This window comes from Lissotriton helveticus, chromosome 5_2 (assembly GCF_964261635.1).
Source record: "Lissotriton helveticus chromosome 5_2, aLisHel1.1, whole genome shotgun sequence".
Classification (NCBI taxonomy): Eukaryota; Metazoa; Chordata; class Amphibia; order Caudata; family Salamandridae; genus Lissotriton; species Lissotriton helveticus.
In genome coordinates this window covers 15,426,322-15,440,231 of record NC_136066.1, presented here as the reverse complement: position 1 = coordinate 15,440,231, position 13,910 = coordinate 15,426,322, and the positions used below count along the sequence as shown (strand labels likewise).

Below are 13,910 nucleotides of genomic sequence, written 5' to 3'. Positions count from 1 at the left end.
TAAGTACCCCGACTGCTGCCTGTGTCTCTCTGTCCGGTGGATCTCAGGGTTGAGTGATGGGGGCTCCCCGGTAAGTACCCCGACTGCTGCCTGTGTCTCTGTCCGGTGGATCTCAGGGTTGAGTGATGGGAGCCCCCGGTAAGTACCCCGACTGCTGCCTGTGTCTCTCTGTCCGGTGGATCTCAGGGTTGAGTGATGGGGGCTCCCCGGTAAGTACCCCGACTGCTGCCTGTGTCTCTGTCCGGTGGGATCTCAGGGTTGAGTGATGGGGGCCCCCGGTAAGTACCCCGACTGCTACCTGTGTCTCTCTAGCTGGTGGTATCTCAGGGTTGAGTGATGGGAGCCCCCGGTAAGTACCCCGACTGCTGCCTGTGTCTCTCTGTCTGATGGGATCTCAGGGTTGAGTGATGGGGGCCCCCGGTACGTACCCCGACTGCTGCCTGTGTCTCTCTGTCCGGTGGGATCTCAGGGTTGAGTGATGGGGGCCCCGGTAAGTACCCCGACTGCTGCCTGTGTCTCTCTGTCTGATGGGATCTCAGGGTTGAGTGATGGGGGCCCCGGTAAGTACCCCGACTGCTGCCTGTGTCTCTGTAGCCGGTGGATCTCAGGGTTGAGTGATGGGGGCCCCGGTAAGTACCCCGACTGCTGCCTGTGTCTCTCTGTCCGGTGGGATCTCAGGGTTGAGTGATGGGGGCCCCGGTAAGTACCCCGACTGCTGCCTGTGTCTCTCTGTCTGATGGGATCTCAGGGTTGAGTGATGGGGGCCCCCGGTACGTACCCCGACTGCTGCCTGTGTCTCTCTGTCCGGTGGGATCTCAGGGTTGAGTGATGGGGGCCCCCGGTACGTACCCCGACTGCTGCCTGTGTCTCTCTGTCCGGTGGGATCTCAGGGTTGAGTGATGGGGGCCCCCGGTAAGTACCCCGACTGCTGCCTGTGTCTCTGTAGCCGGTGGATCTCAGGGTTGAGTGATGGGGGCCCCCGGTACGTACCCCGACTGCTGCCTGTGTCTCTCTGTCCGGTGGGATCTCAGGGTTGAGTGATGGGGCTCCCCGGTAAGTACCCCGACTGCTGCCTGTGTCTCTGTAGCCGGTGGATCTCAGGGTTGAGTGATGGGGGCCCCGGTAAGTACCCCGACTGCTGCCTGTGTCTCTCTGTCCGGTGGGATCTCAGGGTTGAGTGATGGGGGCCCCGGTAAGTACCCCGACTGCTGCCTGTGTCTCTGTAGCCGGTGGATCTCAGGGTTGAGTGATGGGGGCCCCGGTAAGTACCCCGACTGCTGCCTGTGTCTCTCTGTCCGGTGGATCTCAGGGTTGAGTGATGGGAGCCCCGGTAAGTACCCCGACTGCTACCTGTGTCTCTGTAGCCGGTGGATCTCAGGGTTGAGTGATGGGGGCCCCCGGTAAGTACCCCGACTGCTACCTGTGTCTCTCTGACCGGTGGGATCTCAGGGTTGAGTGATGGGGGCCCCGGTAAGTACCCTGACTGCTGCCTGTGTCTCTCTGTCCGGTGGGATCTCAGGGTTGAGTGATGGGGGCTCCCCGGTAAGTACCCCGACTGCTGCCTGTGTCTCTCTGTCCGGTGGATCTCAGGGTTGAGTGATGGGAGCCCCGGTAAGTACCCCGACTGCTACCTGTGTCTCTGTAGCCGGTGGATCTCAGGGTTGAGTGATGGGGGCCCCCGGTAAGTACCCCGACTGCTGCCTGTGTCTCTGTAGCCGGTGGATCTCAGGGTTGAGTGATGGGGGCCCCGGTAAGTACCCCGACTGCTGCCTGTGTCTCTCTGTCCGGTGGATCTCAGGGTTGAGTGATGGGAGCCCCGGTAAGTACCCCGACTGCTACCTGTGTCTCTGTAGCCGGTGGATCTCAGGGTTGAGTGATGGGGGCCCCCGGTAAGTACCCCGACTGCTACCTGTGTCTCTCTGACCGGTGGGATCTCAGGGTTGAGTGATGGGGGCCCCGGTAAGTACCCCGACTGCTGCCTGTGTCTCTCTGTCCGGTGGATCTCAGGGTTGAGTGATGGGAGCCCCGGTAAGTACCCCGACTGCTACCTGTGTCTCTGTAGCCGGTGGATCTCAGGGTTGAGTGATGGGGGCCCCCGGTAAGTACCCCGACTGCTACCTGTGTCTCTCTGACCGGTGGGATCTCAGGGTTGAGTGATGGGGGCCCCGGTAAGTACCCCGACTGCTGCCTGTGTCTCTCTGTCCGGTGGGATCTCAGGGTTGAGTGATGGGGGCTCCCCGGTAAGTACCCCGACTGCTGCCTGTGTCTCTCTGTCCGGTGGATCTCAGGGTTGAGTGATGGGAGCCCCGGTAAGTACCCCGACTGCTGCCTGTGTCTCTGTAGCCGGTGGATCTCAGGGTTGAGTGATGGGGGTCATGGAAGAGCCCATCCATGTGCGGTGAACGCGAGACCCCCAGGGCAGCTCGAGCTGTCCTTTCTCGGGGGGCTCCAACAATCAGTATCCCTTTGAAGCCTCTTCCCCTATAAATATCCAGACAGTAGCCCCTTCTCCGCAGTGTTACCGCCTCTGATGCCCTCCACTGATCCCCAACTGAACATCTGAAACCCTCTTCCCATCCGGCACATATAGAGAACCCACTTTTTCTCGGTACCCCTAATTTTTTCCGCTAGGTTCTGCTGTTATTTTCGCTCTCACAGGTTGCTCTGCGCTTGTGTTTCCTTAAAAGCGTGAAGAGAGTTTGCAGTCATTATTCGGTGCCTAATGTTCCCCACTGAGCCCCCGGGTTCCCTACACTGGGGCCACACTAGGGTCCCTTCCTGGGTCCAGTACTACCTTGCAACCTTGGCTCAGGAGCTGAACGTCCCCTACCAGATATTTGCCACTAAATCCTCAAAAGATTTTTGGTTTTTTTTAATGAGAATTTTGGTCTCCTTTTATATTTTTTACTTGAAAGTTTTGTACCTTCTTTTCTTTGGAATGGAAGCGAGTCTGCCACCCTTGTCTGTTTTGACCAAAACAAGGATGCAATGTTGGTGTCCAGGACGGTCCTTCCAGATTAGCAGCAAGGCGAATAGAAAAAGAGTTAGACGCCACATACAGAACACAGGGATGGGCCACAGAGGCAGATCAAACCAGGGGTGTCAGGGGGACAGGACTGAGGTCTGCAGCTCCTGATGGGGGTGACAAGACCCGTACCCCATCGCAGACCAGAGTCACAGGCGGGGAGCAGTGATGCCAGTGACCCAGCTCACGACGTGGCTTCCACAGACCTAGAGGTGGCTGCGTAAACCTTCATGAGCAAGAGGTCAGTGGAAGGAGGGGATGGCCTCGTGGGGGGTTGGAGGCCCCATGAGAAGAGCCGGTGCTGTCACTGTCCTCAGCCAGGGCCAAGAAGGGAGAGTCCCCCTGACCCAGGAAGGGCCCTACTGCTCCCCGTGCCACCGGGATTGCTCACACGGCATTGTGGGGAGAGACAGTGGCCGAGAGGAAAGTGCAGGGCCTGCCCGAGGGCCTCTTTGTTTGGTGGTGGATCCTGAGGGTGAGCAGCTGGATTAAGGATTGTGCTGATAACTACAAACCCTTAATACACAGTTTCTGAAATAGCCTTCCGTCTCAGCTCTACTAAGGGTTAGACGAGGCTGGCTTAGTAAAAAGGTGTCGGCCTCACTAGGAGCCAGCTTTGCACAGTTGAGGCAGGATTCGCCCGGCCGAGGGACCTGCATTACCACAGGGATTCCCTCCCAAAATCCAACCTATATTCATTAATGCATACTCCCCTTTCATTGAGCTCCTTCTGAAGCCCCTCCCCCTCCAGTGACTCCTCCCTCTCTAGGGACTCCTCCCTGAAGCCCCTCCCCCTCCAGTGACTCCTCCCTCTCTAGGGACTCCTCCCTGAAGCCCCTCCCCCTCCAGTGACTCCTCCCTCTCTAGTGACTCCTCCCTGTAGCCCCTCCCTCCCCAGTGACTCATCCCTCTCTACTGACTCCTCCCTAAAGCTCCTCCCTCTCCAGTGACTCCTCCCTGAAGCCCCTCCCTCTCCAATGACTCCTCCCTCTCTACTGACTCCTCCCTAAAGCTCCTCCCTCTCCAGTGACTCCTCCCTGAAGCCCCTCCCTCTCCAGTGGCTCCTCCCTCTCTACTGACTCCTCCCTGAAGCAGCTCCCTCTCCAGTGACTCCTCCCTCTCCAGTGACTCCTCTCTCTCCAGTGACTCCTCTCTCTCCAGTGAATCCTCCCTGAAGACCCTCCCACTCCAGTGAATGTTCCCTGAAGCCCCTCCCTCTCCACTGACTCCTCCCTTAAGCCCCTCCCTCTCCACTGACTCCTTCCTGAAGCTCCTCCCTTTCCCTTGGCTCCTTCCTCTCCAGTGAATGTTCCCTGTAGTTCCTCCCTCTCCAGTGACTCCTCCCTGAAGCCCCTCCCTCTCCAGTGACACCTCCCTGAAGCCCCTCCCTCTCCAGTGACTCCTCCCTGAAGCCCCTCCCTCCCCAGTGACTCCTCCCTGAAGCCCCTCCCTCTCCAGTGACTCCTCCCTTAAGCCTCTAGCTCTCTTTGAGTGACTTGCATTAACTGCCCTTGACTTCCAGTAACTGCCCTTGATTTCCAAGGACTGCCCTTGACTTCCAGTAACTGCCCTTAATTCCAGTAATTCCAGTAACTGCCCTTGACTTCCAATAACTGCCCTTGACTTGCATTAACTGCCCTTGACTTCCAGTAGGTAGCTGCCCTTGACTTCTAATAATTGCCCTTGACTTCCAATAATTGCCCTTGACTTCCAATAACTGCCCTTAGCTGCCTGACTATTCCAGATGTCCTGCCCTCTCCTGTTCTAGAGGGCGTAATATCAAACCTCCCTCAGTAGTGGGGGCATGTGGTATGGGGAGGAGCTCTGATCAGGGGAGGAGCTCTGGTCAGGGGAGGAGCTCTGATCAGGGGAGGAGCTCTGGTCAGGGGAGGAGCTCTGGTCAGGGGAGGAGCTCTGGCCGTGGTACATCTGTGGTGCCATGCCCGCTGGTGCCACGTGTGGTCCTGGCACCCATCACAACAGTGCACAATTATTAACTCGCCCCCTCTTCTCTTTCTCAGGGAGACTCTGGAGCCCGAGGCCTGCCAGGACTCAAGGGATCGAAGGGCGCTGAGGTAAGCTGGGCTGGGGGCTGCACCCACACGCCCATGGGGAGGCCCTGGGAGGAGGGAGGGGGCCCTGGGCCCTTGCAGGGCCACACCCTGGAGAGGGTCTGGCCCCCGAGGCCTGCCAGGAATCAAGGGATCGAAGGGCGCCGAGGTAAGCTGGGCTGGGGCTGGGGGCTGCACCCTCATGCCCGTAGGTGGCCATGGGAGGAGGGAGGGTGCCTTGGGCCCTGGCAGGGCCACACCCAGGGGAGGGTCCGCTCTTGACATCAGAAGTGATCTTGCCCCCTTGGAGGCAGTCGTGCACCACACGTTCCGATCGGGGTGTGCACTGCTGTGCTCCAGTCTGACCCCCTGCAAAATACACACAATTGATGGACGGAATGCAGAACAAATCAAAACACTCACCCCCAGTCAACAGATCTGGGTTAAATCCATAATTCTTTAGCTCACTCCACCACCCCAGTTTAGACCTGGCCATATGCAAATCGGTCTGACCCTGTGCCTCATGGGAACAGTATAACCACAACGGCCAAGCCAGGTCCTCCCTGGACTGGAAACAAGCTTCCTAGGACCGGTTTCGGGGTTTCACTCATCATCAGCCAGGATAGCTTGATTCCAGTGGCACAGTGAGCCCAGGACCCACGTCTGGGCATACCTGACAACCTTAGGGTGAGAAAGCAAAAGACACACAATTGATGGACAGAATGCAGAACAAATCAAAACATTCACCCCCAGTCAAAAGATCTGGGTTAAATCCATCATTCTTTTGCTCACCACACCACCCCAGTTTAGACACAGCCATATGCAAATCAGTCTTGACCCTGTGCCTCATGGGAACAGTCCAGCCCAAACTGGCAAAGAACAATGGATTTACCCAGATCTTTTGACTGGGGGAGAATGTTTGCATTGTCAGCCTTCCGTCCATCATTTGTTTGCTGTAACACTATTCGCCCTTAGTGGGATGGATATGCCCTGACGTGGGTCCCTTGCTCACAGTGCCACTGGATTCAAGCTAGCCTGGCTGAAGACTGCTGAAATGCCAGAAACCGGTCCTAGGAAGCTTGTCCAGGGATCGCCACACCCTTTTGTACCGCTTTGTTCGCCATAAGTTGGCAGGGTATGCTCAGACGTGAGTCCCGTGCTCACTTTGCCACTGGATTCAAGCACGCCTGGCTGAAGACGGCTGGAATGCCAGAAACCGGTCTAGGAAGCTTGTTTCCGGTCCAGGGAAGGCATGGCTTGGCAGTTCGGGCTGGACTGTTCCCATGAGGCACAGGGTCAGACTGATTTGCATATGGCCATGTCTGAACTGGGGTAGCAGAGTGGGCTAAAGAACGGTGATGGATCAAAACCCTGATCTGTTGACTGGGTGTGAGTGTTTGATTGGTTCAGATGCTCCGTCCATCACCACCCCCTTTTGTACCGCTTTGTTCGCCCTAAGTTGGCAGGCTATGCTCAGACGTGAGTCCCTTGCTCACTTTGCCACTGGATTCAAGCAAGCCCAGCTGAAGACGGTTACTATCTGGGATCGGGTGTAATTCACATAAATTATGAACAATTTCGGAATAATTACGTGTAACTATACAAATGCAAAGCATGCCTTTGGCGCAGTATTTTAATGCGAAACGCCTCCTCACGTGCCCACTTTAGATGAGAGGACACATTTCACACAAAAAGTGCAAAAAACCCACGGCAAACAACAAGCGCTCGCATTCTGTCGACTGCGTTTTTCCTGAGCGCTTGCAGTACATTTGAACAGTGAATGGACACTTTGGCTTTAAATTGTTGCCACAGACGGTGTGTAATTAGCATATTAGCTCAGCTCTAGTAATTTGGTGTAGCAAGAATACTAAATTACCAAATGATGCTAATTAAACTGGCATTACCCAGGTGTGGCCTGGGCCAGGTTGCTTTGCTGACTGTGGGTACCGGGTGGGTTTGGGCCACTCCATGAGTTTGAATCCATTGGGCACATCTTTGCCTCTGAGGCCAAAGGTCGTGAACAGACACGAGGGCACCGGCCGGCGCCATCTTGGATAGGTGATACCAGACCCCTGAAGCTGCCTGAGCTTACTTGGAGCCATGGCGCCACCGTCAGCAGGGAAGAGGTATTGCACCTTTTCCAGACCCCGTCTAGCACCAGGAGGGGATTCATGGGGTGAATAACCTGCAGGCGGAGAGTGCGTCACCCAGAGAGATCGTCATTGAAGAAAAGTAACATTTTCTTCCATCTGTTTCCTTCACAAGCAGAAGTGACCAAGTTCACCCTTAACTGGTCCTGGGCTTCCGGAACAGGCTGTGATGCCTGGCAGTTACAAGTGGTCACTAGCAGTCATTGGTGGTCACTAGCAGTTACCAGTGGTTACTTGCAGTCACTAGCGGTCACCAGCAGTCATTCTGTCACTAGCAGTCATTAGCAGTCACTATCAGTTGCTAACGGTCACTGGCGGTCACTAGCAGTCACTGGTGATCACTAGCAGTCACTAACAGTCACTGATGGTCACTGGCAGTCACTAGCATTTACTAGCGGTCTCTAGCAATCACTAGTGGTCATTAGCAGTCACTAACATTTACTAGCAGTCACTAGCAGTCATTAACGGTCACTAGCAGTCACTAGCAGTTACTAGCGGTCAAAAGCAGTCACTAGCAGTCACTGGTGATCACTACCAGTCACTAGCAGTCATTAACGGTCACTAGAAGTCACTAGCAGTTTCTAGCGGTCACTAGCAGATATTGGCGGTCACTGGCAGTCACTAGCAGTTACTAGCGGTCACTAGCAGTCACTAACAGTCACCAGCAGTAAACTAGCGGTCACTAGCAGTCATTAGCGGTCACTGATGGCCACTAGCAGTCACTGGTGATCACTGGCAGTCACTAGCTGTCACTAGCAGTTACTAGCGGTCACTAGCAGTCACTAACAGTTACTAGCAGTTCCTATCGGTCACTAGCAGTTACTGATGACCACTAGTGGTCATTAGCAGTCACTCGCCTCATGAGTGCCCTGGGGACCCCCTTTGGTGGCACAGGTCTCTCAACAAGCAAGGCCTCTGAGCTCTTCTTTTCTCTCTCTCTTCCAGGGCCCCAGAGGGAAGCCGGGACCGAGTGGTGAGGTGGGGGCACCAGGAATGCCAGTAAGTATTGAAATCAAGCGCCCCAACTCCTGCCTCACGGCGCTGAGACGCTGGTTCTCATTCTAGCCTTTTCTTTTAGGGCTTGGTCGGGCCACTGGGTCCTAAAGGGGTCTTGGGCAGACAAGGCTTGGAGGGGCCCCCAGGGGCCGATGGGACGCCCGGGGCGGACGGTGCAATTGGACTGCAGGTGAGATGTGAAGCAACATGTTTAGCACATTGGAAAGCAAGAGGCTGGGAGAGTGAGGCAGAGGGAGGCAGAAGAGGAGGCAGAGGGGAGGCAGAAGAGGAGGCAGAAGAGGAGGCAGAGGGGAGGCAGAAGAGGAGGCAGAAGAGGAGGCAGAAGAGGAGGCAGAAGAGGAGGCAGAAGAGGCGGCAGAGGGGAGGCAGAAGAAGAGGCAGAAGAGGGGGCAGAAGAGGAGGCAGAAGAGGAGGCAGAAGAGGAGGCAGAGGGGAGGCTGAGGGGAGGCAGAAGAGGAGGCAGAAGAGGAGGCAGAAGAGGCGGCAGAGGGGAGGCAGAAGAGGAGGCAGAAGAGGCGGCAGAGGGGAGGCAGAAGAGGAGGCAGAGGGGAGGCAGAGGGGAGGCAGAAGAGGAGGCAGAAGAGGCGGCAGAGGGGAGGCAGAAGAGGCAGAGGGGAGGCAGAAGAGGAGGCAGAAGAGGAGGCAGAAGAGGAGGCAGAAGAGGAGGCAGAAGAGGAGGCAGAGGGGAGGCAGAGGGGAGGCAGAAGAGGAGGCAGAGGGGAGGCAGAAGAGGAGGCAGAAGAGGCGGCAGAGGGGAGGCAGAAGAGGAGGCAGAGGGGAGGCAGAAGAGGAGGCAGAAGAGGAGGCAGAAGAGGAGGCAGAAGAGGAGGCAGAAGAGGCGGCAGAGGGGAGGCAGAAGAGGAGGCAGAGGGGAGGCAGAAGAGGAGGCAGAAGAGGAGGCAGAAGAGGAGGCAGAAGAGGAGGCAGAAGAGGAGGCAGAAGAGGCGGCAGAAGAGGAGGCAGAAGAGGAGGCAGAGGGGAGGCAGAAGAGGAGGCAGAGGGGAGGCAGAAGAGGAGGCAGAGGGGAGGCAGAAGAGGAGGCAGAAGAGGCGGCAGAAGAGGAGGCAGAAGAGGAGGCAGAAGAGGAGGCAGAAGAGGGGGCAGAAGAGGCGGCAGAGGGGAGGCAGAAGAGGAGGCAGAAGAGGAGGCAGAAGAGGCGGCAGAGGGGAGGCAGAAGAGGAGGCAGAAGAGGAGGCAGAGGGGAGGCAGAAGAGGAGGCAGAAGAGGCGGCAGAGGGGAGGCAGAAGAGGAGGCAGAGGGGAGGTAGAGGGGAGGCAGAAGAGGAGGCAGAAGAGGCGGCAGAGGGGAGGCAGAAGAGGAGGCAGAGGAGGCGGCAGAGGGGAGGCAGAAGAGGAGGCAGAGGGGAGGCAGAGGGGAGGCAGAAGAGGAGGCAGAAGAGGCGGCAGAGGGGAGGCAGAAGAGGAGGCAGAGGGGAGGCAGAAGAGGAGGCAGAAGAGGAGGCAGTAGAGGAGGCAGAAGAGGAGGCAGAAGAGGCGGCAGAAGAGGAGGCAGAAGAGGAGGCAGAGGGGAGGCAGAAGAGAAGGCAGAGGGGAGGCAGAAGAGGAGGCAGAAGGGGAGGCAGAAGAGGAGGCAGAAGAGGCGGCAGAAGAGGAGGCAGAAGAGGAGGCAGAAGAGGAGGCAGAAGAGGCGGCAGAGGGGAGGCAGAAGAGGCGGCAGAAGAGGAGGCAGAAGAGGCGGCAGAAGAGGAGGCAGAAGAGGAGGCAGAAGAGGCGGCAGAAGAGGAGGCAGAAGAGGAGGCAGAAGAGGCGGCAGAGAGGAGGCAGAAGAGGCGGCAGAGGGGAGGCAGAGGGGAGGCAGAAGAAGAGGCAGAAGAGGAGGCAGAAGAGGAGGCAGAAGAGGAGGCAGAAGAGGAGGCAGAAGAGGCGGCAGAAGAGGCGGCAGAAGAGGAGGCAGAAGAGGAGGCAGAAGAGGAGGCAGAAGAGGAGGCAGAAGAGGAGGCAGAAGAGGAGGCAGAGGGGAGGCAGAGGGGAGGCAGAAGAGGTAGAGGGAAGGAAGGGGAGAGGTGGAGAGAGACTAAGGAGATGAAGAGGGGAGACCTGGGGGGTGAGAGAGTGATGGAGAGCTGGGGAGAGAGGGGGGGGTGAGAGAGTGATGGAGAGCTGGGGCAGAGAGGCATGGGCAGGGACACATTTAGACACACACACGGCAAACAGAAGCAGAGGTACCCTTAACACAGAGACATTCAGAGAGATGAAGGAGCTTTTATACATGTACAAGAGCACGCCGAGAGTGGAGGCACAGAGGTATACATGTACCATGTACAAGGACACGCAGAGGCCAGAGGTATACATGTACCATGTACAAGAGCACGCCGAGAGTGGAGGCACAGAGGTATACATGTACCATGTACAAGGACACGCAGAGACCAGAGGTATATATGTACCATGTACAAGGACACGCAGAGACCAGAGGTATACATGTACCATGTACAAGGACACGCAGAGACCAGAGGTATACATGTACCATGTACAACGACACGCAGAGACCAGAGGTATACATGTACCATGTACAACGACACGCAGAGACCAGAGGTATACATGTACCATGTACAAGGACACGCAGAGACCAGAGGTATACATGTACCATGTACAAGGACACGCAGAGAGCGGAGGTATATATGTACCATGTACAAGGACACGCAGAGACCAGAGGTATACATGTACCATGTACAAGGACACGCAGAGAGCGGAGGCATGGAGTTTTGCAGTGGGAATCCTTTTCTGAATTCACATGCTGTGCATCATTCCCCCATCTAGTGGTTGAGTCCGGAACAGTCTTTTGTTTTCTTTTCATTTTGGGCGCTGTCGACCACCATTTGGTGGCAGGTACGTCCCCTGTGTGACGTCAGGCAGCACCCTGGAGGTTGTTGTGCGTGGTAGCCATCTTCAGATTCTTTTTTCTGCCGATAGTTCTGGAAGAAAGACGTGACGCTGTAAAGTTTTTCAGGAAAAATTCCCGAAAGAAGATAAAAGTCGAGATTTCGAGTGCAAAACCAACACTGACCATCGACATCGCAACTGGAGAGCAAAGACACCCCTAATACCGAAGACATCAAGGGTCGACAAATGGCGAGGTAGGGGCCATGAAAAATACCCCTTTCAAATTCTGCCCTGAGTGCCACCACAAATTCGCACAACGCGATCCACATGACGTGTGCAACCTCTGCCTGGTCAAAGACCACAAAGACTGTGAGGCAAGCGCGGTGTTCTAGCCGAAAACTCTCAGGACACGGCAAAAGCAGAGAGAGGCCCACTACGCAACGGTGTCCAAGGCACTGAAAAAAGCTTCCATGAAAGACCTAGGTTTTTCCAATGACGAAGAGGACCAGGGAGTTCCAGCAGAATCAACGCACAAAGGATCAGACGTCGAAATTCTAGAAGGAGACTAGAAAAAACCCATGTCCACAAAAAGATGGTGAAGGATACAGAGAAGAAAACGGATAAGGTAAGACACCATACACATCCATCGAATCCAAAGGGCCATGATAATAAGGCACAGCCTAAGGCAGCCCGATGCTGAAGAAAAAGGCAATCGAAGGCCAGCCGCGATCCAAGGAACCCCACGGAACCCTACCAAGAGACGCCGACGAGGGAAAATCACACAAGGTGCCGAAAACAAGAGTTGAACACAAACCCCCAAAGGGAACCCAGACACCGTTGAATCCAGGGGGAAGCTCGAGCCAGAAAAGAAAACATCCAGTGTCCGACGCCGAGAGAGCACTCGAAGTCGAGTAGAAAAGGAAACAGCCCGAAGCCGAAATGGGGACACTCCTCCAGAAAAAGAAGGAGCTCAACGCCTCAGTCAAAGAATTCCGAATTCCTAAGACCCCTGTTGCGAAAGCGGATAATGTTGACGCTGAAGGTGGGGAAGATGCTGAAGGGGAAGAAGAGATTCTCGAGTTACCTCCAACCCCCGAACCTGGTGATGAAGATCTCGAGGAAGACATCGAGGCACCAGAAGAGGAGGAAGCCTCTAAAAATTTTCGAGGACACTTGGAATGACCTCAACACTGAAAGCCCAGAGGAGGAGATATGCTGTTATCCCTCGAAGGCATCCCCACCAGATGACATAGCCTTCTACAACGGCCTAGTAAAAAGAGCAGCTGGCGCTTTCGGAGTTCCCCTCGAACAGGAAAAGAGAGACACATGCTGCTTCCTTTAAGAAACACTAAACTCAGCCAAAGCGAGAACACAATACCTACCAATGCTACCAAGCATCCTGGGCCAAGGCAAAGAAGCCTTTAAGGAGCCAGCCTCAAGCAAGGGGGTAACACCAAGGGTCAAAAAGAAGTACAAACCCTCTTCCAAGGACCCTAAGTGTATCCAGGGTAACACAATGCCTGACTCCATCATTGTTACCACAGCCAGGAGAAGAGCAAATGCACTCTCTAACAGTGGACCCTCCCCAGAGAAAGAAAGCAAACGTATGGACGTGGTAGGCAGAAGAATGGAGAAAGAGGCAGCGACGCAGTGGTGCATCGCAAACTAATGCCCTGCTGAACAGGTACGGTCACCAGCAATGGGATGACATCGAGGAGCACATCAACAAGCTCCCCGAAGAAGACAAGGAAAGAGGTAGATCTATAATCCAAGAAGGCCAAAACATCCAAACACATGCCTTAAATCATCGCTCGATGCGCAGACACTGCCAGCGGACGGATGTGCAGAGGCACCACACTAGGAAGACATGCCTGGCTTAGAATATCAGGTTTTATGCATGAGGTTCAAACCTCCATCATTAACAGACCGTTTACAGGGGAAGCACTTTTTGGAAAAGAAGTGGATGAATCTCTCCAGCAGATTAAAAAAGATAACGAAACTGCAATAGCCATGGGAGCCCGTCAACAAAGAGGCACCTTCAACTGAGGAGGGTTTAACGGAAGGAAACCCACAGGAAGAGGAGCCTTTGTTCAAGGGCAGCAAATGTCACTTCAACAACAGGGCCAAGGGACTGGTCAACAAACAAACCAACTCGCAGGATACGAAACCTGGCAACAACAGCCAAATTAGTCCTGTCGAGACAGAGGCAAAGGCCAGCCCTCTAGAGGAAGAGGGAATGGCTCAAATTGACTCCTGCAAACGAAAAGACCCCTGCACAACACCAGTGGGAGGCAGCATATCACAATACCTACAACTGTGGCGAAAGATCAGAACAGACAAGTGGATATTACTTCTGGTAAAATAAGGGTATTGCATTAAACTAACAAAAACGCCACCAGCAAACCCACTAATAATAAGGAAGTACCTCAAATCAGAACTCATAGAGTTAAATTCAGAAATCAAAGACCTTCTTCAAAAACAAGCAATAAATTTGGTACCAGAACCGGACTTTTTCAATGGAAACCACTGTCCGTATTTCCTAGTTCCCTAACAGGACCTATCACTAATACCAATCCTGGAGCTGAGGTTCATAAACAAATTCACCTTGAGACAGCATTTCAAAATAACTACACTCCAGGAAATAATCCCACAAATTCAAAAAGGAGATCACTGGGCAACAACAGATCTCAAGGACGCCTTTTTACACATCCCCATGAACAAAAACCACAGAAAATATCTCTGGTTCCTTCACAAGGCAACACACTACCAGTTCAAGGTACTCCCTTTCGGGATAAAATCAGCACCCCGTGTATTCACCAAGTGCCTA

At 54.9% G+C, this 13,910-nt stretch overlaps 1 protein-coding gene across 1 annotated transcript in view; it reads left to right on the top strand.

Moving 5' to 3' along the window:
- COL27A1 (collagen type XXVII alpha 1 chain) overlaps positions 1 to 13,910 on the top strand; it is a 1,232,768-nt gene that overhangs the window by 1,075,482 nt on the left and 143,376 nt on the right. The window contains exons 45-47 of the mRNA XM_078646681.1: positions 5,047 to 5,100; positions 8,172 to 8,225; positions 8,305 to 8,412. Of these exons, the coding sequence (XP_078502807.1) occupies positions 5,047 to 5,100; positions 8,172 to 8,225; positions 8,305 to 8,412 (216 nt within the window). The remainder of the gene's footprint in view (positions 1 to 5,046; positions 5,101 to 8,171; positions 8,226 to 8,304; positions 8,413 to 13,910) is intronic.